The sequence below is a fragment of the Dreissena polymorpha genome, chromosome 14 (assembly GCF_020536995.1).
Source record: "Dreissena polymorpha isolate Duluth1 chromosome 14, UMN_Dpol_1.0, whole genome shotgun sequence".
In the NCBI taxonomy this organism is placed as follows: Eukaryota; Metazoa; Mollusca; class Bivalvia; order Myida; family Dreissenidae; genus Dreissena; species Dreissena polymorpha.
The window spans coordinates 28,579,198-28,605,653 of record NC_068368.1 but is presented as its reverse complement, the minus strand read 5'-3'; the positions used below and the strand labels follow the sequence as shown (position 1 = coordinate 28,605,653).

The 26,456-nt window shown below is 34.2% G+C and overlaps 1 protein-coding gene across 1 annotated transcript; it reads right to left on the bottom strand.

Moving 5' to 3' along the window:
- Positions 1–13,161: 13,161 nt before the first annotated feature.
- Positions 13,162–16,029, bottom strand: LOC127858780 (uncharacterized). The gene is made up of 3 exons (XM_052396057.1): positions 15,884–16,029; positions 14,865–15,549; positions 13,162–14,616 (listed from the first exon to the last, which is right to left on the bottom strand). Exons 1-3 carry the CDS (start codon positions 15,896–15,898, stop codon positions 13,565–13,567), a joined length of 1,752 nt encoding a protein of 583 aa, XP_052252017.1. The 5' UTR covers positions 15,899–16,029; the 3' UTR covers positions 13,162–13,564.
- Between the last annotated feature and the right edge of the window lie 10,427 nt (positions 16,030–26,456).

The following is a 26,456-nucleotide window of genomic DNA, read 5'->3' as shown; positions in this document are numbered from 1 at the left end:
CAACATTTTGCACATAGAGACCCCCATAACCATACCTTTTCTTAAAGGCCATTCTAAGCGGAATCGATTTATGCAATAAAAAAGATATGTCATGTACAATGCAAGAAAGAACTTGACACAAATCAAAATCGACTGTTTTTGCAACTTTTTTTTCGGCCGTTTCTTAGTGGAATGTAACCTTTTCTAGTGCAATGGTTTACTATAGTCTTCAAGTGTATCATATTTCAGGGTTTCAGTAGTGAACACCTATTCATGCCCTACCATTATCTCCGCAAGATAACACCCGAATAATGGTAAAAAGTGTAAAACATGCCTTCCTGTCAACTATGATATTTTTTAAGAGAGTACAGCCCTACATGAAGCGATCATTTAGTGTATTGTAACCTATAAGACAACGTTTGCTGTTAACATCGCGGAAAATAAGCACTTCTCGATACTTATAAACCTATTTTCTATGTGCATGCCAATTTTCAGACCGATCTTTCACTTAGAAATGCTTGAAAATGCATTTTATTATAACGCCTGATAAGCCATGTGGCTTTCGCGTTCGGAGCTTTGATTTATAACGGGCGTTCAGGCGTAAAACCCTAAATAATTACAATCGGTCAAAATACTGGAATATTGTTACAAGCTATGTAGAAAAGGAAGTGAACAACTATTAAAACGTGTTCATGAGCTCTTTCAGCACAAATTGTTGCGATTTGAGATGCTCAAGACGAGTTTTTGTACGTTTTTTTTTCTTATTTTCCTCTGAAAACGTTTTTTTTCTTAAAAACTCACGATGCTCCTTAAATTCGTGAAACAAACGCATTTATTCCGTGAAATTTGCCAAAACGCGTCATATCCCACTAAAAAAATGATGATTTTCTGTAAATACAGCTCCTTTGTGACTAGGCCTGGTTTTGCGTTTAGGTCATAATACACTAAATAGTTTTCCTATATAATTCAATGTAAAAGCGACAACTTTGAGCGAAAATAAATGCAACATTTTGCACATAGAGACCCCCATAACCATACCTTTTCTTAAAGGCCATTCTAAGCGGAATCGATTTATGCAATAAAAAAGATATGTCATGTACAATGCAAGAAAGAACTTGACACAAATCAAAATCGACTGTTTTTGCAACTTTTTTTTTCGGCCGTTTCTTAGTGGAATGTAACCTTTTCTAGTGCAATGGTTTACTATAGTCTTCAAGTGTATCGTATTTCAGGGTTTCAGTAGTGAACACCTATTCATGCCCTACCATTATCTCCGCAAGATAACACCCGAATAATGGTAAAAAGTGTAAAACGTGCCTTCCTGTCAACTATGATATTTTTTAAGAGAGTACAGCCCTACATGAAGCGATCATTTAGTGTATTGTAACCTTTTTATTTGATACAATGTTCTGATCAATTATTTATAATAAAAAATAATTAGAATGTTTTATATTACTGTTAGGTTAGCCACACATGTGAATTCAATTGTTTACAAGGCTGATCATGTAATATGAAATAAGACAAAGCCTAAAAGCGAGCTCGATTAATGTTTAATAGAAAAAATAACAAAAAACTTTAATAAAGATGATATTTAAATAAAATTATTATATGCGCTTCCTAACTGAAGAACGTGGATTTCGTAAAAAAAACTGGTAATAATATAGGCACCGGTATAAAAAAATAAGGAAATGAACTTTTAATTATAATGTTAATCAGCAATTAAACAACAAAGGGGCATATTAAAGGGTTTCATGTGACTTGATGAACAGAACTTTTAGCCCAAACCCCGCCAAAAACAGATTGTCACACTATCAGTTGCCAGCCTTACAACCACAGGCTTACCTACGAAGGTCAGATCGGGAGAATCGAACCCGAATCCACCGATGAGCCATCTGATGATATCGATCATATGATTTTGGCCTGGGATGCTCTACCAATTAAGCTATCTGACCTTTTGAAAAATATATAGGTAAACTGCAATGCTGTATAATAGCATGATTACCTTGCTTAAGAAAATTTTACAAAGAATTACATTTAATTGATATTTTGTTATGATTTAGAACAGTATATTGTCAGTTCAAAAGCTCACATGAGGTAATGTTTCAAAAGGTCACAAACGCTTCTGTTGGTAAAAATGGTGCTAATTTGCCGACTGTGTATAGTTGAGATAAAATCACATATTTTTCACAAATCTGTTAAAATATATATGGTTCGAATACCAACTGCGGATAAGAGCAATAGAACAGTCATTGTAACTAAATTACTCTAATATTTTTATCAGTAATTATCTAAACCATAAAGTGACCTATACTTCGATAATATTGTATACCTGAAGAGAAGATATATCGAAGGTGAAAGTTGCGTAACACATGAAACTATAAACAAATTGTGAAGCAAACAAAGATTGGTATATACCAAGGACATGTATATTAATCTAGTATGAATGTCCTTGGCATTACCTCCTTAAAACACTAAACAATCAACTAGAACATACACTGTACAAATTTAGAACAGCCAACTGTTGCTACCTTCTCAATTATAATTTTCAGGTCATCGTCACTGGCATCAGCAATGATTTCTCCATGTTGCATACAGTACTTAGATTTCACAAGGGCTAGACAGCATATTTGTTTTATTTTCCTTTTTGAGCATTTAAAGTCAAAGTTATTTCAAATTACCATAACTGAGGAATAAATGCAAGGTAGGTCAGCGATAATTATGTCACCCACAAAAAACAGCCACCGTACTAAAGGTAGCGACTGTCACGTTACCCACCTCAAAGTTACTTATATCTGATTTGAATTTATGTTTTAAATATGGTTAATCACACTTGATCACATCTTTTAATTGCTAGAATCAATCACATTTTATAGTATGTATAAACATTGCACTATTTGTAGTAATTATCAAATAATTAATTAAGAATTTTCTTTACCAGAAAGGTTAGCTCAGATGTCAATAAGAGCACTATCTCCCTCACTATGAGATATTGTCAAAGGTAGCAATATTTGTTTGAGTCATGCCATTTTGTGAGCCTTACTGAGGCATAAAAATTAAGCTAAATTCTTGTATTTTGTTCAATAGAAGAGAAAAGATATCTAGAGTATAACCACTGATATATAATTTTTGATGAGATAAGTACAAACTGTCAAGAAAATGTCTAAATAAAATATATTTCACACACTTGCGGCCATTATTAGAATAGTCAATTGTTGTATGGGACGGTTGTACATTTACAAGATCAATCTCACTTAGAAACCTTTACACTGAAATTAAATGGCCAAGTCTAGAAAAACGACGAAGTTATCAAAAACTTATTACTATCTACAAAATGCATAACGGCCAGTGTCCCAATTACCTTACCAACCTTCTCCCACCAACAGTTCATGAACAGTCCTCTCGTAATCTTAGAAACGCAGAAGACTATACTATTTTATCAAGGAGAACTTTACTTTATTCGCGCTCGTTTTTACCATCTGCCATTTATTTAAAGAACTCGTTACCTATTGATATAAGAAACATAGACACCATTTCGAATTTTAAAACTTCATTGAGACAATTATTTAATTTATGCGAAGATAATCCCCAATACTTTTACACTGGGGATAGACCCTCATCAATTCTACATGCCCGTTTAAGAACTAATTGCAGCAACCTTAAACTTGGACTTTTTCATTAATCATTTAAAAAATACTCCCCTATGTGCGTGCGGAAATGATGCTGAACATGTTGAGCATTACTTCTTTCATTGCCATACATACCATTTGCAGCGAATAGCTCTATTTACTGCGCTACGATCGTTTCATCCCCTAAATTGTGAGATGCTCCTGAATGGTAAGCCTTCACTAAATAATGAAAACAACACCATCATTGTTTATGAAGTTAAAAAATATATTATTACGACAAAAAGATTCATTACTTAACTAACTCTTCTTTTTTACATTTTGCTGGACAGGACTTATTACCATCTTTATTACTATCCTTTTTTGCATAAGATATTTGTATATTTTCTATAAAATCATTATTATTTTTTGTTTTATTATTATTATAAGTAGTAGTATTTCTATTCGTTGTGACTACTGTTATTAGTAGTATTGTTGTCATCATATTATAAATATAATTATTGAGATTTATGTTCTCAATTGTATACTGTGTAAATGACATTATTAATATTTTATGTGAGTCTGTAACCATTACAACATGTTAAAACTATTGCAAGGGAAACCCCTCCGATAATGTTGAAGAACTTCAGGTCTAACCCTTTTTCCATAATGTATGTATGGATCAATTTATATATTTGTACAATGTCATTATTTGGAAATAAAATATGTTTAAAGTATGAGATAATAAAGTTTGGTAATGTTGAAATAATACTCAAATGTGATTTAGCATCTTTAAATTTTAATGTAATGCATGACTTAGACACTGAAAGAAAAATAAATACACTATATGAAATGATTATGAAATCAAGTATTTGACGGTGCAGGTTGTTGTTTTGAAAAGTTTGGTACCTGTATGAGTACATGCCGAACCAATCGTGTGTTTGTTCCTCAATGGCAATCGTCCAATAAATAAAAGCACTTACTTGTTTTGTCATCATTTTAAATAAAAAATGCGAGTATTGTTGGACATTTGCTATGTACACACAAAACGGTGACGTCATTCGTTACTTGGATAAATCTGGTGATGACGTCATCGAACAGGCAACTCCCGGAATGAAGACAAATCTTAAACACGAAAAATTCTGATGCGTTGTTCGAAATATAGTCACAATAAATATTGACAAGAATTTTAGAATATTTAAATCTGTTAATTTGATCATTTTTATCTATTGTATCATTATGATCAATCAGGAGACGCCGGTTATTTACTTCGGACATGTCCAGTTCCGGTTTCGGATATTGCGGATATCCGGTTCGGATATTGCGCGCGCAGATACCAAACTTTTCAAATTTTCAAAACAATAACCTGTAGATCAACAGTCAAATACACGTGTTAACGTAATGCGAGCTTCTCGAGCCGCCTGTGGATTTCCGGTTGACGACTTCCGGTGATGGTCGAAAAGAAAATTTGGAGAAATAAAATTAAGAAAATTGTTGTCTGGTACAAGTATTTGCGTGAAATGCGACAGGTTTTGTGGCTAATAACATTTATATTTGTCTCTAGTGTAGGATTAGTGATGGATAGTATGAGTGTTACGCTAGATTTGGTGGATTTGGAAGGTAAGCACATGCCCCCAAAAACGTCCAACGAAAAGGTTGATTTTTTGAAAAGCTCCCAGAGAAAGGGTAGTGTTAACAAAGTTGCATGGACATGTATGGATTGTGATCAATCATTTATAAAGGACGGTGACATGCTCCTTCTCTGTCAGTATTGTGAAAAACCTAAATGTATCACATGTCTCGGTCTATCAAAGGCATTCTACAAGCAAGTCAGTGGTCGAGCAAACTTCCCATGGTTCTGCGATATTTGTGTAGGCAAGGCTATTGGAAGCGTAAAGACTAGTAAATCTTTTGAAGATCAGTGTCATGACTTCTTGTCCAAGTTTCAGGAAAAAGTGGAGACCAGGTTAGTCGATATTGAAAATGACGTGAAAGAGGTAAAACAGGAGCTTGCCGGGCTGAAGCAAGTAAAGGACGGAACTGATAGGAAGGGAGAGGCAGTCGCATCCGAGAACATTGTGAAACAGGCCACAACTGAAATCCAGTCAAGGTTTGATAGACGTAACAATATAGCATTTTATGGTATCAAGGAAATTAAGAGTAATTTGAAAGAAGAGTGTGAAAAGTTAGACAATGACTGTATACATGATATAATCACAGAAAAAGGGATCCATGTACATAGTGAAGAAATTAAAAACTTGAAAAGATTTGGCAAGAAAGGCTTGACTAGGGTTATTGAGAATAAGGACGGAAATAAGGAAGAGGTCGAGGTACCACGGGTTATAATTGGAACTTTCACGGAGGAAGCTAAAATTAGAATCATGAAAAATGCTCATAAACTTTCTTCTTCTAAATCAGATCATTTCAGGACGATTGGTATTAAGCACGATATGACATAGGAGGAACGTCAGCGTGATAAGGACCTGAAGAAAGAAGCAAAAGACCGCACAGGAAAGGAGACTGAAAATTTCGTGCACGTAGTGCGCGGAATGCCGTGGGAGAGAAGAATCGTCAAAGTAAGGAAAGGTGGAGGCGTGTTGGCCCAGATCCATCCAGGTTAGATGAAAAAGGGACAAAAAAGGACAATGTAAATATGTTTGAAAAGTTTTTTGTTATTTTCACGAACGCAGATACGTTCTCTGTAGATAAACTTCACGAAATCACGGCCAGATTGGACCACATGCAGGAGAAACCTGCCATTATTTCAGTTTCAGAGGTTCAACCTAAGAATTTCAAGTTTGAAAGACAGTTATCCGAGTATATTATAGAGGGATATGAAATTTTACCATTAAACTTGGGCAAACATGATAAAGGGAGAGGAATACTTATATATGTACACGAAAGTTTGAAATTTAACCAGGTTGAATTGAAGGTGGCATTTGTTGAACATGTTTGTATTGAAATAGAACTTAATAAGCATGAACAATTAATGTATACTACCATTAACAATAGTCCCAGTAGCGAAAATGAAAATAATTTAAATTAAAATGTTCTTTTGAAGGAAATATATTCTAGAAATTACAGTCATGTGCTGATTAACGGAGACCTGAATTATCCAGGAATAGACTGGGTGAACACAAGCACATCGCAGGGACCAGGTGAAATGGAGTATGAATTTTTGGAATCCGTGAGGGACTGTTTTCTCTACCAGCATGTTCAAGAGAGTACCCGTGGTAGAGGTAAAGACAAACCTTCATTAATTGATCTAGTATTCAGTAATGAAGAAGGTATGATCTCAGATTTGAATATTGAGGCGCCTCTAGGAAAAAGTGATCATGCATTTATCAGTTACTGTTTTAATGTCCACAGGTATGGACCTTATTGTGAAAAAATAGTGTATAAATGTGATAAGGCGGACTGGGATAGAATGAAGGAAATACTAAATATAGACTGGGACAGTAAATGTAATAATTTAAGTACAAATGAGCAATGGCAAGTATTTAAGGAAACCTTAGGCAGTGCTGTTGACCAATGCATACCAAAAATATCAGTCAATAGAAATAGGAAAAACAAGGTTAACCTTGAAAGCAAGAAGTTTAAATCTAAAATTAGACAAACGCAAAGACTATTGAACAGATATGTAAAAGAAGGTGACTTAAGGGCTTATGAGGATTATAAACGCACAAGAAATCAAATTAGGAATTTGACAAGGAAAATGATTAAACAAAGAGAGAAGAAAATAGCTGACAATTCTAAAAGTAATCCGAAGGCTTTTAGGAACTATGTAAACAGGAAAACTAAAACTAAAGTATCAGTTACAGACTTATATAAAGATGAATATAAAATAGACATGACAACAAACGATAGTGAAAAAGCAGGGGTTTTGGCGGACTTTTTTACATCAGTTTTTACTTTAGATGAGGATATTACACAACCAGATATTAGTGCTCCTCAAGATGTACCATTTTTGGATTTATTAACAATTACTCCTCAAATTGTTGAGACAAGGTTGAAAAATTTAAATATTAGTAAATCCCCGGAGCCGGATAAATTACACCAAAGATTACTTCATGATTTACGTACAGTTTTAGCTAAGCCACTATCGATTATCTTTAATAGTTCTTGGACTAAAGGTGAATTACCAGATGAGTGGAAATGTGCGAATATAACTGCGTTGTTTAAGAAGGGTGATCGCAAAGATGCGGGAAATTATAGACCAGTTAGTCTAACTTGTATTTTATGTAAAGTTATGGAGACCATTGTCAGGGAGGAAATGGTGAATCATATGAAAGTAAACAGGTTATTTAGTGACAAGCAATATGGTTTTATCTCTGGTCGCTCGACAGTTTTGCAACTCTTAACAGTTATAGATAGGTGGACTGAAATTTTAGATAAAGGGGGAGCTGTAGATGTGGCCTATTGTGATTTCATGAAGGCATTCGATAAAGTAAGTCATGTAAAGTTAATTCACAAACTGAAAATGTATAATTTTGGTCAAAAATATATAGACTGGATACAGGCTTTTTTGAGCAACCGAAAACAACGTGTTTTAGTAAACGGAGATAGTTCAGAATGGAAAAGTGTTGTGAGTGGAATACCGCAAGGATCTGTGCTCGGGCCGATATGTTTTGTACTATATATAAATGACTTACCCCTGAGTCTATCAAATGAAAGTGAAATATTTCTTTTTGCAGATGATACTAAATTTTGTAGAAAAATAATGAATCTAAATGATTGTGAATTCCTTCAAGAAGATATATATGTAAAATGAAAAAATGGTCAGATAAATGGAAATTAAAATTTCACCCGGACAAATGTAAAGTGATGAGAATTGGTAAAAATAAAACTAGTGACTTTGAATACAAGTTAGACAGGAACTTGAAACCTATGGCAAAAAGTATTGAAGAGAAAGATATAGGGGTTGTTATTGACAACAAATTGAAATTTGATAAACATATAAATGAAAAAGTTAATAAAGCAAATTCAATAGTTGGAGTAATAAGGCGAACGTTTGAATATATAAATAAAGAAGTTTTTAAAACTCTGTTCACATCGTTAGTAAGACCACACCTAGAATATGCTAATCCAGTCTGGAATTCACATCTAAAAAAAGACATAGAAATGTTAGAGAATGTCCAAAGGCGTGCCACCAAACAAGTGCCTGGTTTATCCGAAATGTCATATGAGGAGAGATTAAATGAATTGAAATTACCTACTCTTGCCTATAGAAGACTTCGAGGAGACCTCATTGAAGCATACAAAATAATTACTACGAAATATGACCCAGCAGTCTCAAACTTATTCGAGAAAAATTCTAGTCAATCAACAAGGGGGCATGAGCATAAACTGTTTAAACTACGATCAAGACTGGATGTTAGGAAATATTCGTTTTGTTGTCGTATTGTGGACACATGGAACAAATTACCCGAACAGGTGATATCCGCCAAGACGGTACACTCTTTTGAAAGACGATTAGATAAATTCCTAAGCGATCAACCCATTAAATATCAATTCACGGAGTGTCTCAAATTTACTGGAGGTATAAGGGACAATTCTAGTGATGAAAACGAGGAGCTAGCATTAAAGGATGGTGACACCAATCTACTGCTAGAACGACATCTGTAAGTATCTGTAAGTATACTGAAAATGAATGCTTCTTGACTGAATACAACTGTTCCTACTGTTATTTATTTAACTTTCTTCTAATTTAGGATAATGTGTTTGCGTGTTATAACATAGTTTTATTTTGTAATTAAACATGTAATGTTTATAATATTCAGTATACAATAACTATTGTAATAGTCCAGAAAACATTGTTTATATATTTTTACCTAAAAAAATATTTTACGATTTTTTTTACGAAATATGCGTTATTTCCCAATTACAAAATAATACACCCAACTTAAACGTTTTAAATGTGGAAACAAGCATTTAATTATACGCCATCATAAAGTTGTGCATTTTTATATAATTTACGACTTTTGCGGGTTTACTAAAATATTTCCTCGACATATCATGGTATGAAATGACAAAATATGTCAGGATGTTTTTTTTATCACATAATTTCAAATTTGCAAAGAAAAATAATATTCATGTAAACATTGTAAAAGTTATTAACAGAACGGGACGTCACGTAATATTGCAACGTCATTTCAGAACAAAAACATAACGTTATTGGTCTGTCAATAAACATTTTTGGGGCGATTGCCTTGTGCAATTCGCCCCATATCTAACATTATATACGTTTACCGAAGAATGTAGTCCGTTACTGCATTTAACCACTTTGCATACAGACTCTGCATTCGCAAACAAAATAGCTCCGATTAGCGCGTTCAATCCATGGCAACGTCTTTTCACTGTGGCATTAGCACCCGAGTAACACGCAGTTCTCATGGAAGGTGTATACAGCGACGAAATATCGGTTCAATATTGAACTATCTACACTTAACCGATACAATGCATTTATGTTCTTTCGTTTTAAGAAATCAACTGCGTTCGCGATATGGGCGACACAATTTAATAAGCACGCGCTACATTTTTTACTGTCAAAGTAAACATCTCAATGTTCTGTGCGCTACATAGTTTTTATGACAATTCGCCCACGGGTGCTTTTCATGCCAGTTTTGAACTTTTCCTTACACACGAAATACATCTCGTGGTTGTCACTTTATCAGCAGCTAATTAATTTGCGTTAATGTTTTCTAAGTAATCAAAACAATCTCGTATATGTCCGTCCTAACAGAAGAACATTATCAACATTTATTTTTTGTTCCCATGAAGTCGCCATATTACTTACACTGTCGGTGTGACTTAAATTCCAGCAAATAAATTAATTGAATATATATATATATAATATATATATATATATATATAAATATATATATATATATATATATATATATATATATATGTATGAATAATAATTAAATCTACAATCTGTATAGAAACCTTATGACAAAGTTTGTCTTCACGAATTCTCAGATACATATAACACTAAGTCAGAGTAAAAACCTAGGCCACCAGTTCAAATGATAATAATCAACATTATATTCACAAACGTTTCGCAGTTATGAATTGGCACGTATGACGATGACTTGTTTTAAAAAGCAGCATTTACTTTTAACCCCAATAGCTAAATCATATATTGTGTTGACAGCCTGTCATCCTTCCTTAATTCCATCTGTTTTATTCAACAAAGGTAATTGGTTGACATCACGGTGTATAGTGTTTTTACGACCACAAAATTTGAGCAAAATCGCCCCACCAGTACTTTCAGTACTTTGATTTAAATATGATTTTATGATCGTGCAAAATAAGCCGCAGTGAAACTGTTATTCCTATGAAAGAAGTTAAAATACCAATGATGTTAAACGATATGTGCAATGCCAAATTCATGAATTAACAGTTTCGATTAAATGCGTACTGAATGACAGGCAATCGACGTATTAACTGTTGTACATAATATAAAGGTCTTTTAATTGGTGTAATTGTAAATAATCTGTTATCAGGGTGTGTGCATTAAAAAAGTCCAATTGGGATATCTTTTAAAATTTTGTCTCTGTAATGATAAAAAAACAGGTTGAAAGCATGGGCGCATTCTAGATAATAGTTTATGAGCATATCTAATATTTACACTCCTATTATTGAAATAGCACTCGACCAGAAAGATAATCGTTCGTTCATCTCGCGTTGACGCTTTTGTTAATCATATAAGTATTATATTATAACAATATTATAATTTTTAATTTAATCAGAAGAAAGAGGCATTATATGAAGATTAAGACTACACGGAAAATCAGGGAAAATTCATTAATAATTCATTAATAATAAATATTGATTATTAAGGCGGGATTTTACTTCCGACTTGAACGCATCCGTAGTTTAACTTAGTGTCCAACCAAGTAACTAATTGGTAATTCTTCTGAATAAACATAAGTTTATATACATATTTAATGAAATACTGTAACATATGTTAAATCGTTTTGATGTATATAGCACAATTAAAACATGTTAATACTTAATAATACATTAAGTTCAGTCTATCTTTACAAACAAAATCAAAGGTATATAATATTGACTGCGTTATTTGTTTGTCACTTTAAAAATCATACATATATAAACCGCATGTACCTGTTGCATACATGTGTACATTTTTATAGTACACCCAAAACTTATTGCATTATATGTGATGTTCTGTTGCATCGAATCTGCGATAAAGTCACGAATACATATATATGAATAAGCAGTTTATGAGTTTATTGACCTCGATTGATAATGATGATGGTTGTGTCGGCTGGAACAAAGTGGGTGATAATGAAGCTGGTGCCTTTAAGTACCCCCGGTACGGAAATTTTGCTAAAGCGTACCCGGGAATGCAAACGCTAAATTGGTCGTTGCCAATATTATGTAAAATTGCCTCTATTATCGAAACTCATACTCGAAAAAGCATCTTTTGGGAAGTTTTTTTTCAAAGAAAATTTTGTTTCGTAATATGTTATGCGCGTTTTACGACATCGGATTAAAGGCGCAAGTAAAACTCAGATAGAGTCTAATATTGACCGGGTGTAATTAAGCTTGTTACGTTCCCCGGGTAACATAAAGAGTATCCGTTTACTTTTTAGTAGTACCCGAGCCGAAAACGACCAATTGAGCCAAAATGACTTCTTCAACAGAAACATCGTAGATCTAATCTTAGTTTACCCAGGGACCTAGTTTGTATAGGTCCCTGGTTTACCGTACGACGTTTAATAAGATCTGTCATAAAGACACCAACAAATTTGTTACACCCATTAAGCATACATTAAAGCCAGAATTGGTTTCTTCGACGTACACATCCAGATCCAGATCCAGATACTCGTGGCATCTCAATAAAGCATACTCGTGGCATCTCAATAAACTTAAGACGAAATGATTTTTTTAGAGTTTAAAGTAAACTAATAATACGAAATTCGAAGCGACATCGCGGCGTTTTCACATTATTTGAATATAAATATTTTTTTAAATATAATTTTCGGGGTTCAATATATGGCATTGGAAAGCATATCGATCAAATTTTATTAGGTGGACCTTTTAATTACCGATCGGTTCTGTGACCGGGTTGATTTGCGTATTGAGTTGTGGCGGGTTTTAGTACACGAAAAGTAAAGACGGCGGAGGACTTAAATTTACAAATTAATGCTTTGATATCAGAATACTCACTCATTTGTTTTGCGAAGAATTCAGAGCAAGGTATTCCGTGAATGGAAGATACAGTCATGCTTATTAAAGGTAACAAACTAACATCATTTCGTGTTTCTATCCGAAAGTTTTCTCCGAAATAGAGAGAAGTATTTGTAAATAGTATACTGCAACACGGCTGACTCACGGTACTTCAGCAATATTCACTTTCGTTTAGAAACCATCTTCATATATCAGATAAATGATTCAAAGGACAATTATATTTAACTTAACTTAAGTGCACAAATGCCTTTTTATGACAAAAATCCTTCAAAATTAGCCTGTTTTCCTGTCTATTCGTCCACCTAAGAGGTTGAACGCGCGCATGCGCCTTACATGTCGATATGGATGAATGAAACTATTACACAAAGTTCAAGCAATATCTTATCTATAAGTTTAAACAACAAAAACTTGTCGATAACTTCGGTAACACAACTTATTTACTTACGAAAAGGTTGCTGTCGACAAATCAGAATCATCCAAACGTTTCCTATGTATTCGTTCACATCATTCGATGACGTCACGCGCACACAATTTGAGGCCTCGGAAGGGGAAACACAGATCGGTGAATTGCACTATGACTGAGACATAAAAGATGAGCCCTTTCGCCACGAGAATATATTACATATGCCGTCCGAAATTATATTTCCTGTCATTAATCATAAAATAAACACAAATAACAACTGTAGAAATAAGATACACATCTAAACAACAATAAACTTTGTAATATTAACAACAACAAAAAGATAAAGTTTGTCTTTCGAAGTTTAAATTATGCAGTGCATGCACCGAAAAGCATCTCCCCTCCTCAAGACTCTTTTCTTGTCACAGAAAGCAAGGTGAACCCAATGTCCGCACTCATCACACTGTGCCCAGTTTACTATTTTAATAAACGAATTTTCGTCAGCTCTGCGAGGATAAAAAAGTCCACATACGCAGCAGACCTCGCTTTCCCCTTCTGAATCAGTTGAGTTGTCGCTGTCATTTATGTGAATGTCATTTACGTGAATGACATTTAACCCACTTGTAGAGGGCTGTGGACTTTTTGTGAGCTGCGGAAACGCTGGGGTCACGTCAACCTTTTGGGAGGAATACAAGTCTACTTCTTCAATGTACTGCTCGCTCGTGATTTCTTTACCACCAGGGTTTGGTTTAGAAAGTTTTTTTCTCTTATTCATGCAGTTACATTTCTTATTTGTTTGCACAGTTGTTTTATTTTTTTCTGCGTCTGCCTTTTTTTGTAGATAAGCATCGATTGCCTCTTTTCCTGAACAAAGTGCATTTATCTTTTGAAGCGGTGTCTCGTCTCTAAATGCTTCACACGGGTATAATTGGTTCTGTGAAATTGCTGTCTTGTCAAGTGGGTATATTCCTGTTTTCTTAAAGGCAGACACAATGTTCCACGGACTCATAGCCTTTAGATACGCTTGACAGGCGATGGCAGCTATATCGTACTTAGTTACGATTTTACCCATGTTTGTTTTCATGTACGCGGAACATTCGCTGTAATAAAACCGCTTGAATGGCCCGAACACTGCGACATCAAGAGGTTGTAAAACATGTGAAGTGTGCGCCGGCAATACAAATATGTGTATGTTGTTGGTAAGCGCCCATTGGATCAACTCGGATGATGTATGAGTTGTATGCCCATCAAGTATAAGTAGGACGGGTTGGTTCTCGTGGTCCCGTTTTACATGTTTTAGAAAATGGATTTTTAGGTAATCCTGAAAAACTGTTGTCGTTGACCACCCGGAATCGGACATAGCATAACCGGCCCCAGCAGATGCACCTTGCATTAAGTCTTCGTTGAATCTTTTACCTGTTAAATTATAACATATTATTTAGATTTAAGTCCGAAACATATCGGTAGTATTGATCGAAAAAGACGTAATATCATTTGGTCACTATCAATTTATCGTTTTAAATGAGATTACATATTGAGTTTCTCTTTCTTTCACAGTGTTTTTTTACTTATAAAGTCATGTTCGTAATAAAAATAGTTTGACGTAAAATTGTATAAACTATGGTTAATGGCAAAGATATTCGATATTCGTTTTTATACCTCACCTTTAAAAACAAAGTAGGGAGGTATGTTGCTTCCAGCTGCGTTGGCACATGCTATGAGGGTCGTCGTTGCTGATCGTGGGGACGTTACTGAATGTGGTTTTTCATTGGAAGGGGCAATAATATTTGGCGGTCTGTGCTCTGGACTTATGCCAGTCTCGTCCATATTAAATATCAGGTCTGGCCTGTTTTCAAGATGTAGGGTGTCAATGGTATTCTTAAGATTGTGAAAGTATGTCTGAACGGCCTCTGGGGTTGTATTTTTCGCTCTGTTGGAATCCAGAGCAGATGGCTTTAGTGTTGAAAGCCTTTCTCTCCAACGTCCCAAGAAACCATAAAGCCAACAGTTACTTAGGGGTTTGTCTCTTTTCCTTCTTCCAAGCTTGAACGCCAGTTCGCCGGCAAGTTTTTTCATTTCCATATTTGAATACCCGTATCCCAATCTTGCACATTGTTCCGCATGTTCTACCAGCCCCAGTTCCTCTTCTGTCTCAAGTACGGTTTCCCTCGCAAAATCTTCAGGATCAACCTTGCCAGAGACTCTGTCCCTCAATGTCTGGTAGGGGACACCATATTCCCTCGCCGCCTTGCGCAGAGACGATCTATGATTCTTTACTTCATAGTAAGCCTTTAGAATGTTATCTTTTGTATAGTTTCTATACTTGCCATGATATCTGGATGGAGTGGGCTTTTGAACGAAAGAAATTATTAGGAATTATTGGGCTCAACAATTGTAGAATTTGCAAAAAGATAAACGCCATAACGTTAATTGAAAATTAATTGACTACGGACATCGCAGTAACCCCATTGCGGGCCTTAATTTTTGAGCTAAAGCATCTGTGTGACTTGATAAAATTACGTCATTTGATCCGGGCAATCCTAACAGCCTTGCAGACGGAAAGACAAATGTAAACACGGAGAAAAAATGTGAATTATATGCATATTTCATTTAAAGGATGACTGTTTTGGGCGAAAGGTTGGTTTATATTTTGAAAAATAGTTAAATTGAATAGATTACTTACGTTTTTAGTTCGCATTTTTCACATATCTGGGGAGCAAAATATCTCCTGTCAAAACTTGTATAGAAACCGGGCACGCGCGACCGTTCGGATTGCGGCAAATTTCGCGTGAAGATTGTTCACGAATAGATAGGGCTGAACGAATAGATAGGAAAGAAGGCTATCTGCCGTAGAAACAAATATAACACCACTGTCGGCGATTGTTGTTTATTTCTTTTCCAGGTAGATTCGCGGTAAATAGGTTAAACAGCACCAATATCAAATTTAACATGATTAATCAAAGCTAATATGATTATAGGTGCTACCTAATTTACGGGCAAAAGCTTTTCAGGTTTTTTTATAACCATGTATTTTTAATAAATATATGGATATATGATTGTGTTCAAAATATGATAATTGTTGCAATAATTAAGTAACACATCCAAAAAAATCAATCTTAAAATGAGTTACATGTTCCAAGCTTAAAGATCAAGCATCTTATTTTTTTTTGTTTTCTAGCCACAGGAATTTATAGCTGGTTCGGTGTCTGTGGTATAGTGGATGGGGTGTCTGCTAACTGGCTTAGTCACTGGGAGGTCTCTGTATTGATCGTTAAAGTGGAAGCATTCTTTAGAAAACCCTAAAGACATACTATGGCGTACCATTTGGGTTGAAAGTCAAGAAGACCTACACGTTAAAAAGTGAAATGTACGTCGAAGTACAATAATTGTACGTCGACATGAATATAAAATACACTTTGAAGTATATATTTGTACGTCAAAGTACAATTTGTACTTTGACATACATGTTTGTACTTCTACCTACACATTTTCTGAACAGCCAATCAAAACACTAGTCTCTTGAGCCGCTTTTCCTTCAGATTTATTCATAATAAATGTTTAAAATCTCTTTAGTTGAGGACAAAATGAATAAAAATATCAGAATGGCAAAAAAAAAAACACATAGAAGTTTCAAGTATTTAATGCTTTGAAATAGATTATATACAAATTTAAAGAAGATTCAATTGTTACCTTTTTAAAATTAAAATTATTCAGCATATTGTGTGTATGAAATGATCTTGTGGGGCGGAGTATCACGACCGTCCAGCGCATTACTGTGTAGGAAATTCCCAATGGTAACCAGTTACCAAGCATTAATGGGATAAATAATGTATTATAAACTCCCCGTTGGTCGTATTTTGTGATAACCATAACTTGCATAAGTCAGAGGTTAATTCCGCTACGCCAGGTCAATAAATACGCACAATATCTATGAGTTAGCGGTCGATAGTTGCATAATTTGGTATAAATTATTATAATAATAATGTTTAATAAATACGCACAATATCTATGAGAAAGCGGTCGATAGTCGCATAATTCGGTATAAATAATAATAATAATAATGTTCAATATCAAAAATCTCTAAAAGCAACAGACGTAAGGTGTCTTCTGATTGGCTAACACTTAAGGGTCGGTGAAAATTGTACGTCGAAGTACATTTCTCGTGCTACTTAGTAGGTCTTGTAGACTTTCGACGTCATGGTACGTCATATAGACACTAAGTACTGGTCCTACCCAGGAAACAGTTTGCTTCATCAAATGTCTCAATTCAACTTGACAGCTTGCTAAAGCAGTTGCATTTAGCATACAGTACACTGATTTAACATAATCAAAATCATGTGATGTGTCAAATCAATTTTGATTGACAAATTTGACAGGATTTTTTTTTAATCCAATAAGTTTTAGACTGTCAAATAACACACACTACGCATTGAAAGCCATACCTGGAGCTTTCGTCTGTATATCACTGACTTCATCAGAAGAATGATTTCTACTGTTGGGAAACGTTAACACCACTAATTGTCTTCTTATTTATTATCAATGTATAATTATGTGTAACAGCATAACAACATACTTGATTCGCAATTAAAATATTTAATAAATACAGGTATCTTGCCAGTGATTTTTTTTGCCAGAAATTACAGCCGATATTCAGCTGCTTCCCAATTGCAAAAAATGACGTTTTTTCCCAAAAATTTGATTAAAATTTCCCAAAAAAGACAAAATTTTCCCAATAAAGTCAATAAGATTACAATGTAATTTAGCAATAATTTCGAACGAGTGCCGATCGAGTTGCCGAGTCATCGCCGAACAACAACTGACTTAAGTATTTTTCGCGAATTTAGCCGAATACGATTTTACGTTGCTACCCACATCTCTCTCTATATTGCGGAGGATACCGATGATAGTCGATGTATCCCGATTGTAAACGCCTGTTTTAACACACGCCCAAGATGGCGGCAAGCAGACGAGAAATTTGCGATGCGCGGCAAAAATGATAAATAACATTCAAATTAACAACGGATATCATATGGTTATTACGGAATAATTTAATGCGTGTGTCAATTAACGCAAAATATAACTTTGAGATAAAAACAACAAATATTTATTACAAATCTTCACAGTGAATGTGCATCACGGAAATCAGTGTTGGGAAATTGGAGTTAGTCTACCGTTACTCACAAAGTTAATGCATTTAAGATGAGTATCGTTCGGAAATGGAAAGAGACAAACATGATATGATTTATATGTTAGTGGATCTGTGTAAAATCAGATTCATATGCATATTCTGCTTTATTATGTTTGTCACGCTTTACAGTTTACTGAAATAGCAATTAGCATTGAAGTGCAAGATGTTGAAAGGTAAAGAAATGACATAAATTATTTTAACTCCATATAATACATCATTTACATAGCAAGACCACTAAAGCGTTTTTCTTTTATAAATATTTGTTAATGTTTTCACCATATGATATTTAATTTAAAAGAATACTGAATTAAATTCTTACTGTTAAAGAGGTTATGATTAAATGGTATATTTAAGAATCTATATAGATTATTGCAAGTTCAATATGAATTTGGAAGGATATTAACTTAACATTGTCTTCATTGTAAGAACACATTAAATTAGTACTTTATAATATAAAAATGCTGTCAAACATACTTTAATAATTTTAATTCTGTTCTTATCATCTTATTTATAATGTTTCCCAATTTCATGGTTTATCGCGCTATTTTTCCCAATTTCATGGTTTATCGCGCTAATTTTCCCAATCCAAAAGGCACAGGCTGTAAGAAAAAAAAGCAAAAAAAATCACTGCTTGCAGGTTTCTAATTTTCTTTCGCAAACTATTGTTGAATAGTTTAAATTTTGTCGCCACTAAAAAACTAGCCATTTTTTAGCAATTCTAAAATCACAGTCTAAACTGCATACACTTAACTCTATAGTTACAATTTGAATACAAATATTAGAATGCATCATGTTATATCATCCATATTTTTTTATTTAAACATTCAAATAACACATAACACAGAACATATATAAACCGGTATGTGGTATTGTGTGGAGATACAAAACACTTCACATCATTTATTTGCACATAAAATAATAGTTACAAAATAAGTAAAACTAAAACACTGTCATCAACCTACATTTCAAGAATATTTACGTATATGAAATTACAAAGTGGTGTTATTGTATTACCTTTTACAAAATTAACATTGCTGGTTTTGTACTAGCCATAAAACATTTATCATGGATTAACAAGTAACAACCAATTTATTAATTACACAATAGAACGGAAATCATATTAATTGCATTATGCATTTACTAAACAAGCTATTTGCTACTGTTTAGAATTACACTATCTTACTAAAAATGATCACAGGTACTTAGTGCTTTGACATACTTGTGGTAAGTTTTGTATTACTAGTTTGACAATTATCGGCAGACACTTTTCGATATACAGACAAAATTTGCATGGGAACTTTCATATTTTTTCAGCATAATTGCCTTCAAATTGTTAATTTAACAACCCTTTGACATTGTTTGCACATCTGATCTTATTATACAATAGCTGATTTTTGTTTATAGATAAACATATATAGACTTTTCAAAGTTCTATAAAAGTTCACACATGTTCCATCCAAGTAAACAAACAGAACCAATAAAGATCACCACAGATAATAACTGTGTGTATAGCTTGGAAATTTGATAGTTCATGAATCCCTCCTTTGTTGATTTCTGTAAACCAAAACTGTCAGTTTTGCTGGATAGAATGGCTTGTATGATGCCCAGCTCTTGCCTTCGCAGAACAGCTTCTAAAAACGGAAAACCAACAAATATCTTAAAATTTGATCAATAATGCAGACAATTTATAAATGTCTTGTTTTTTGTTGATTTCGAATCTGGAAGATTTTTTACGTAAGATTGTGGTATACTCAACATCACTTGACTCGCGGTATCACTTATCTCGCGGTATTTCGTTGTGCGCCACCTAGCCGATGTTTACATTGTCAACAAGCAGACTTACTTTCGTTTTTCATTGAAATACTATTTTCTGGGTGAAAATGAGTGGAATACTGGTAAGTTTGTTCATTTTCTTCGTTATGTATATGTTTTTAAATGAAATCTAGTAAAAAAAAAAGAAAAAATTCGGTATTTGTCAACCTTTTCATCTATGTTTACAAGTTCGTCCGCCTATCAATTAGGTCAGACAACACACTTTATAAAACGGTTAACAAAAAGTAATTCTATCAGTTTTGTTAATAGGTCAGGCTCAACACTTTCATTTAAACTTGTGAATACAAAAGTATTGACAATGTTAACAATGACAATCAATGAAAGATAATTAACCAGATCTTTTTGATTATTTTCAGAAAATGAAACAATTCAGAGAAAAGAAGCCATATGACAGAAATAATCTGCAAAGGGCAGACACTGTGATGAAGGGTCCTGAGAAGAGACAGCACATTGTTGTGCATTCACTGTTGTTCTGCTGAAGAATGAATGACAAACACTGTTTAATCAAATAAAAAAATAAAATGTATGAATAAACTTGAAAAACAATAACATTTAAACATTGAGATCCCTTTGCAATGAATATGGTAATGAATTTGAAAATTTAGTGTAAAATAACCTCAATTATGATGATGGTAAACATGTTTGACCTAATTACCGTGACTCAAGTGATGTTATAAACTAGGACTAAAATGGCCGATAGGCATTCGTATTTTTCAGCGTTGTTTCGTTTTCTTTGTTAATTTTATACTATTTTTATCATTTCTGATAAACACCATGATTGGTTTAAATGAAAACTATTTCATTTGTTTGGTAAGTTGTGTTTTGATGTTTTATTTCCGAGAATAAGATTAAGTACCGCGACTCAACAGATGAACAGTATACAAAAATCCAACTTTCGGATTTTGTGGTTTTAGGCCTAAACTAATTATAGTGATATGTAACCTTTCATGATATCGGTAAAGTGCGAGCAGACGAAGTGTAAATACGTTAAAGTAAAAGCTAAAAGACTAAAAAGTTAGATCGGAATATCTTTAAATTTTGTGAATAAATGTGTTCCTGGTGGATAACAACGACAACTTACCAGAATATTGCTCATGATCACACGTAAAACTTCTTTCTGAGACATTGTGTACACACCGGTCTTACTGACAATTACGAAATGACGTCACCATCAATGTATAGAATGCTTTCTGAGAGCGAATGGAAAATGCGTCACATATTCTGACAAATAAACAGTAGGGTGTCGTTATTGAAATACCGCGAGAATACTGGAAGAATAGAGATGCCAACTATAATGTTTAAAACAAATAATTTTTTTAACAAGCGTTTGTGATTTGTCAGGATAATAATAACAATAAGATATCGAAAAGATCAAAGCAAATAAATTCGACAGAAATCTGAGAATATATTCGGCAATATATTAAAGACCGGTTATGTTCACCTAAATTGTGTTTGGTAAAGACTGTCACTATATGTAGTGAACCAGTCTTCGGCTTATACCCACTGAAGAAGAGCATTTAGGGGAGATAATTGAGTAATGACTTAATTCTGGAACGGTTGCGAAGAAAAACAAATAATGCGAGAATATTTAGTGCGATTCGCTACACAATTATGATGTCATTGATATAACTTTTCCTGAGGTATGTATTTACATGTGATTTAGCATATGTCAAAGTGTTTTTGATTTGTTCAAGGTCATAAATAGCATCGCGAAAATACATGTCGCGTGGCAAATTTTTTTGAGACGTATCCATATGTGGTATTCTTATGTAATTTTATGTCTAAATTCCCATATGTATGAACGGTCAACGCTCGCTTCGCGGGCTTTTGCCCGTATGACAATCACATATCATTCAAAGTAACAATCAATAACGTCTATAACAATTTAAATATATGGAATTTCAGACATCAAATAAAATAAATAGCTCAGTTATTTTCATGCACTGTCATATTTTTTCGTTACGACAATTAACTGAACTATACAAAGTCAAATATAGTTAAAGTCTGAGTTTTACGACATTCAATTACCGAAATTCGATTCCAACCTGTATCGAGAGATATTTTCTTTCAGATTTGACAGTAGGTCAAGCAGGTTTGTTTATAAACAAAATCTAGACGGCGCAAATAAAATACCGAGAGTCAACCCGACCCGCGAGTTAACTGGGTTTGAGTATAACGCTACATTGATTGTGAGTTGCAATAATCCAACTCCCAGCTATTGACCCTCCAGGTCGCTGGGAGTTGCAATTGATTATTGAATATTCCATGTCAAGTCTCCCGCCCGAAATCTGTGCGGTAGTTTAATCGGTAATATTAGCAAAATAATCTATTTTCTAGCTTAAATAAACACAAACAGATCATTCATATATATCCCTAATGTACAAATTAAAACAACTTATGGTAGACGAACCAGTTATCGAACACCTAAGAAATTCAGTTGAATTACCTTAAAATTGAAACACATGAAATGACAAAAACATATTGTTTAAACAAATGACTAACAGTTCATACATTGAATGATTTATCTGTAAAGTTTTCCAGCAAACCTTCAAGAATTCATAACAATGATTCCCTGATTATTGTCACCTCTAGCAGACAAAACAAAATGGCGGCGGATGTAAACATGACCTATTACCCGACACTTTATAAATACTACTCCAGTATATACAAAGTCACATGACTATCACGTGACCCGGACTTGGCGAAAAAATCTGCGTCTGCTGCAATCAAAATTGCAAACGGAAATATGCTTTTTGGTGTGTAAATGCACATTTTGATAAATGCATTCAAAAAGTAATAGCAAAAAAACAAACAAAACTGTGTAAATAACAATAAATGCATTCCTTTAACCAGTTTTCGGCGCATTTGTTTCAAGCTACCTAGGCAAGTAGGTCATGGACTTCATGTACGACAATTTGTTTATCAATGTGACGTCATGCGCACTTTTGCGCATGTGCATACAGAACCAAAACAAAACGTCAAATAATAGGTGCTGTTCGATAACAGGTACTTACACGATATGTGATGTGGTGTGCTCAAATAATAATGATATTAATCCAAAGTTTCAAACATGTAAATGATGGTTCATGAAAATGTGTAAGTTTTTGAAATGGAACAAGTCGAGTATTCTGAAAATTCCAAATTCGAAAATATGCTATCAATTATCTCCGGAATCCTCCGCCAGAGAGATCTCGTGCAGGGGTGGCGAAATCAAATGTCCGAGTTACCCGAGTCGTAAATTTGCTTGTCTGGGCAACTGATTTTTTTCAATTAAGTTGTCCGTGGACAACACGTTTTTTAAAAGTCGGGTCCAGGTATACAAAAAAATACATTGTATTAAAGCCGTAATTAAGTTTTACAAAACCGGATGTTGACATGCGATTACATTGTCAGTGCTATTTGCGGAGCAATCAAGCTAAAATACGGGCACTCTCCTGCGCAGTGATCTCCCTTATTCTATAAGAGACCAGGTAGCATGCCGCATTTTAAACATTCGGCCCGACTGTTAGACATTGTACAGACTGGTTTCTTTATTTTACAATCAGACGGAAAGAAAAAGTATCACAGTAAGATAATCAAAAAACGGTCTACCTTGTTATTTTAGACAACTTTAATGGTAAAAATGGAACATTTAGCTTTTTTAAATCTTCAACAACGGAGCAGAAACCCGAAGCTTTGAGCAATCCACCTCCCAAAAAAACTAAGAAAGATTATGATAAAAAATATGGTCTAAATAAACGCACCAGAACTTTTCAAGAAACTTGGCTCACAGATTTTCAATGGTTACCAGTTGATGATAATCAAATTGCTACCAGTAGCGGCGCAGGGCCTCAGTCTGATGAGGTCGACATATTGGACTAGTTTAATTTGTTAAGATTACGATGTACTTATGTTCAACACATGTTTTAACACTAGCTTTGCAAGATTAAAAGTTTTAGAAAGTCTTTATATTGTTAATAATATACTGCTATAATGAATGTACTATTGAAATACAACTATAAACAAAACTAGCAAATCATACTCATTTTGGTATATTCCACATTGTTTTACATTAATCAATAAATGCATTTATAATTTATATAAACATTAACGGACAAGTGTAGTTCAGCAACGGACAAGTTACATTTCCTAAATGGTTGTTCGTGGACTAGTATAGTTTTTTGAGATTTTGCCACCCCTGTCGTGTCTAACCAACCAATCGTTATAAACTGACTTTCTACGGAAATTTCCACAAGATAGATCAAATCATCAATTCAAAACTTCAACTTTCGGTTTGATAACAGTTTTTATAAAAAAAATAGTTTTGAGCATTTATCCACAAACAACACGCAAATTTATATGGATGGTAACAGGTATTGTGTTCGTAACGCTGTTTTAGGTTGATTGAAATTGAATTTATAGACCAACTTGATACTTACTACTTTGACATTGAATTTGGTCTAATCAAGAAGAACGATGTATGTACCCATAAAAGCTCAGAGCATTCAAGAAGAACTACATTGAATGTAAGGGGAATGGAATTTGTATTTGGATGGAATATAGAACAAGGTTTGCAACTGTCAGTAGACAAGGATTTGCAAAAGTCATTCAGAATTTAACCCTTAAAATGCATTTAAACATTTTGTTAGTATCAGCTGGTTATGCCATATCTTGGACACAACCACCATCAATATCTTTATTTCAGATCAGAGCTCCAGATAAGGATTTGTGAAACTAGTAACGGTACTGCCACTGACAGAAAGAAAAGGAGTAATGCTGGAAATCAATTAGTACCTGTACTACCATATCCAAAATAGAGGTAGTACTGTACTACCCGTGTTCTTGGATATTGAAAGGTGTATAACTGACTTTACAGAAACATTTGCATCAATTTTAATAACTATATTTAGCTTCTTAAAAAATTACTTTATAAGGTTTTCCATTCTGAATTATGATCATTAAAGCTCATGACTTAATACATTTTCTTTTATTTTCTTGACAAAAAATACCAGCCAACTAGTAAGCTAAGTAAATGAATACTAATGTCACTGTTTCGTCTCAAAAGAATAATTGCTTTAGCAGTTAACTGTCAAATCATATTTTGTTTTCCAATCTTCCACAGTTTTTGTTTGGATCCGTTTCCTGTGTTTCCTGTTTTGTTTTCTTACGTTTTTAGCAACCGATGCAATCAAATCATTTAATATCGGCGCGACAATGTCTTGTTCTGGGTTTACAGATTGAATGTCAGGATGGTTAAGACGACTGTATGTAGCCATTATAAGACAAAAAAGTGTGTGTTTTTTTAACCGATTTTGGGTTTAGCTGGCCTCTCATGCGCACAGACATATTGTTTTTGACGGGTTTACGAGTAATCGGAAATAAGACGACAGAATAGACAATAATACCAGAACCCAGTCTACAACTTTTCGGTAATATAAATTAACAATAATCGCCGTTAGGTTAGAGACTAACAAATCACGCTGCGCTGACGCGGACGTAGTGGTGCGGCCAGATATATTTTTGTAAATGCTTAAAAGAAAAAGTTAACGTGGTAATGGTACGTTCAGTTTATAAAAATAATTGCGTAAACCTTCACTAAAAAGCGTATTTACGGCCGTATGGCCCTAATCTGGAGCTCTGCAGATAAATGATTGTTCATGCACTTCTCACCGCCAATAAGTATCAAACACAACCACCACCACTATTATTTCACAGTGTTTTTCCTCTAAATTAGTACCGTAAATCGGCACCATTCCCGATGCAACCATTTTTCCCAATTCAGGGCTCGACATTTACAGTAGTCCGACTGTCCGGGACAACCAAATTGTCAGTCCGGACAAGTAAATAAAAAATCTGCTAGTCCGACGGGACAAGTGGTCATTATTATTAAATAACTTAGAAAAAATGCCCTTAAATCAGTTATTACTGTGGAGTTACCACAAAACTTTTTCGATTATATTTTGTTTATGTTTAAATGACAAAGCGCGAGATATTCCGATAGTTCCATGTGACACTACACCGTACTGTTCACAAGGGAAGCAACCCTTAACATTTTTCTTCGCCAAGATCAGTGTTCTCCTTAAAAGCTAAAGTAGCCAGAAATATTTTTAAAGTAGCCAGTGACTAAGTACGCGGCTTGTCGCGTGCACAAGCGGCGAAGTGGCGAGTGGGGTAGGTGCGGGAGGGGTGTCCCCTCCTCTCAGGGGGGTATGGGGGGTCTCCCCCAGGATTTTTTTAAAAGTACATGAGTGAAATG

Excerpts from the sequence above, each read along its gene's own strand:
- LOC127858780 (XM_052396057.1), bottom strand. Across the intron at positions 14,617-14,864 it reads TCCCTACTTTGTTTTTAAAG|GTAAAAGATTCAACGAAGAC; the intron begins GTGAGGTATAAA and ends ATAATTTAACAG.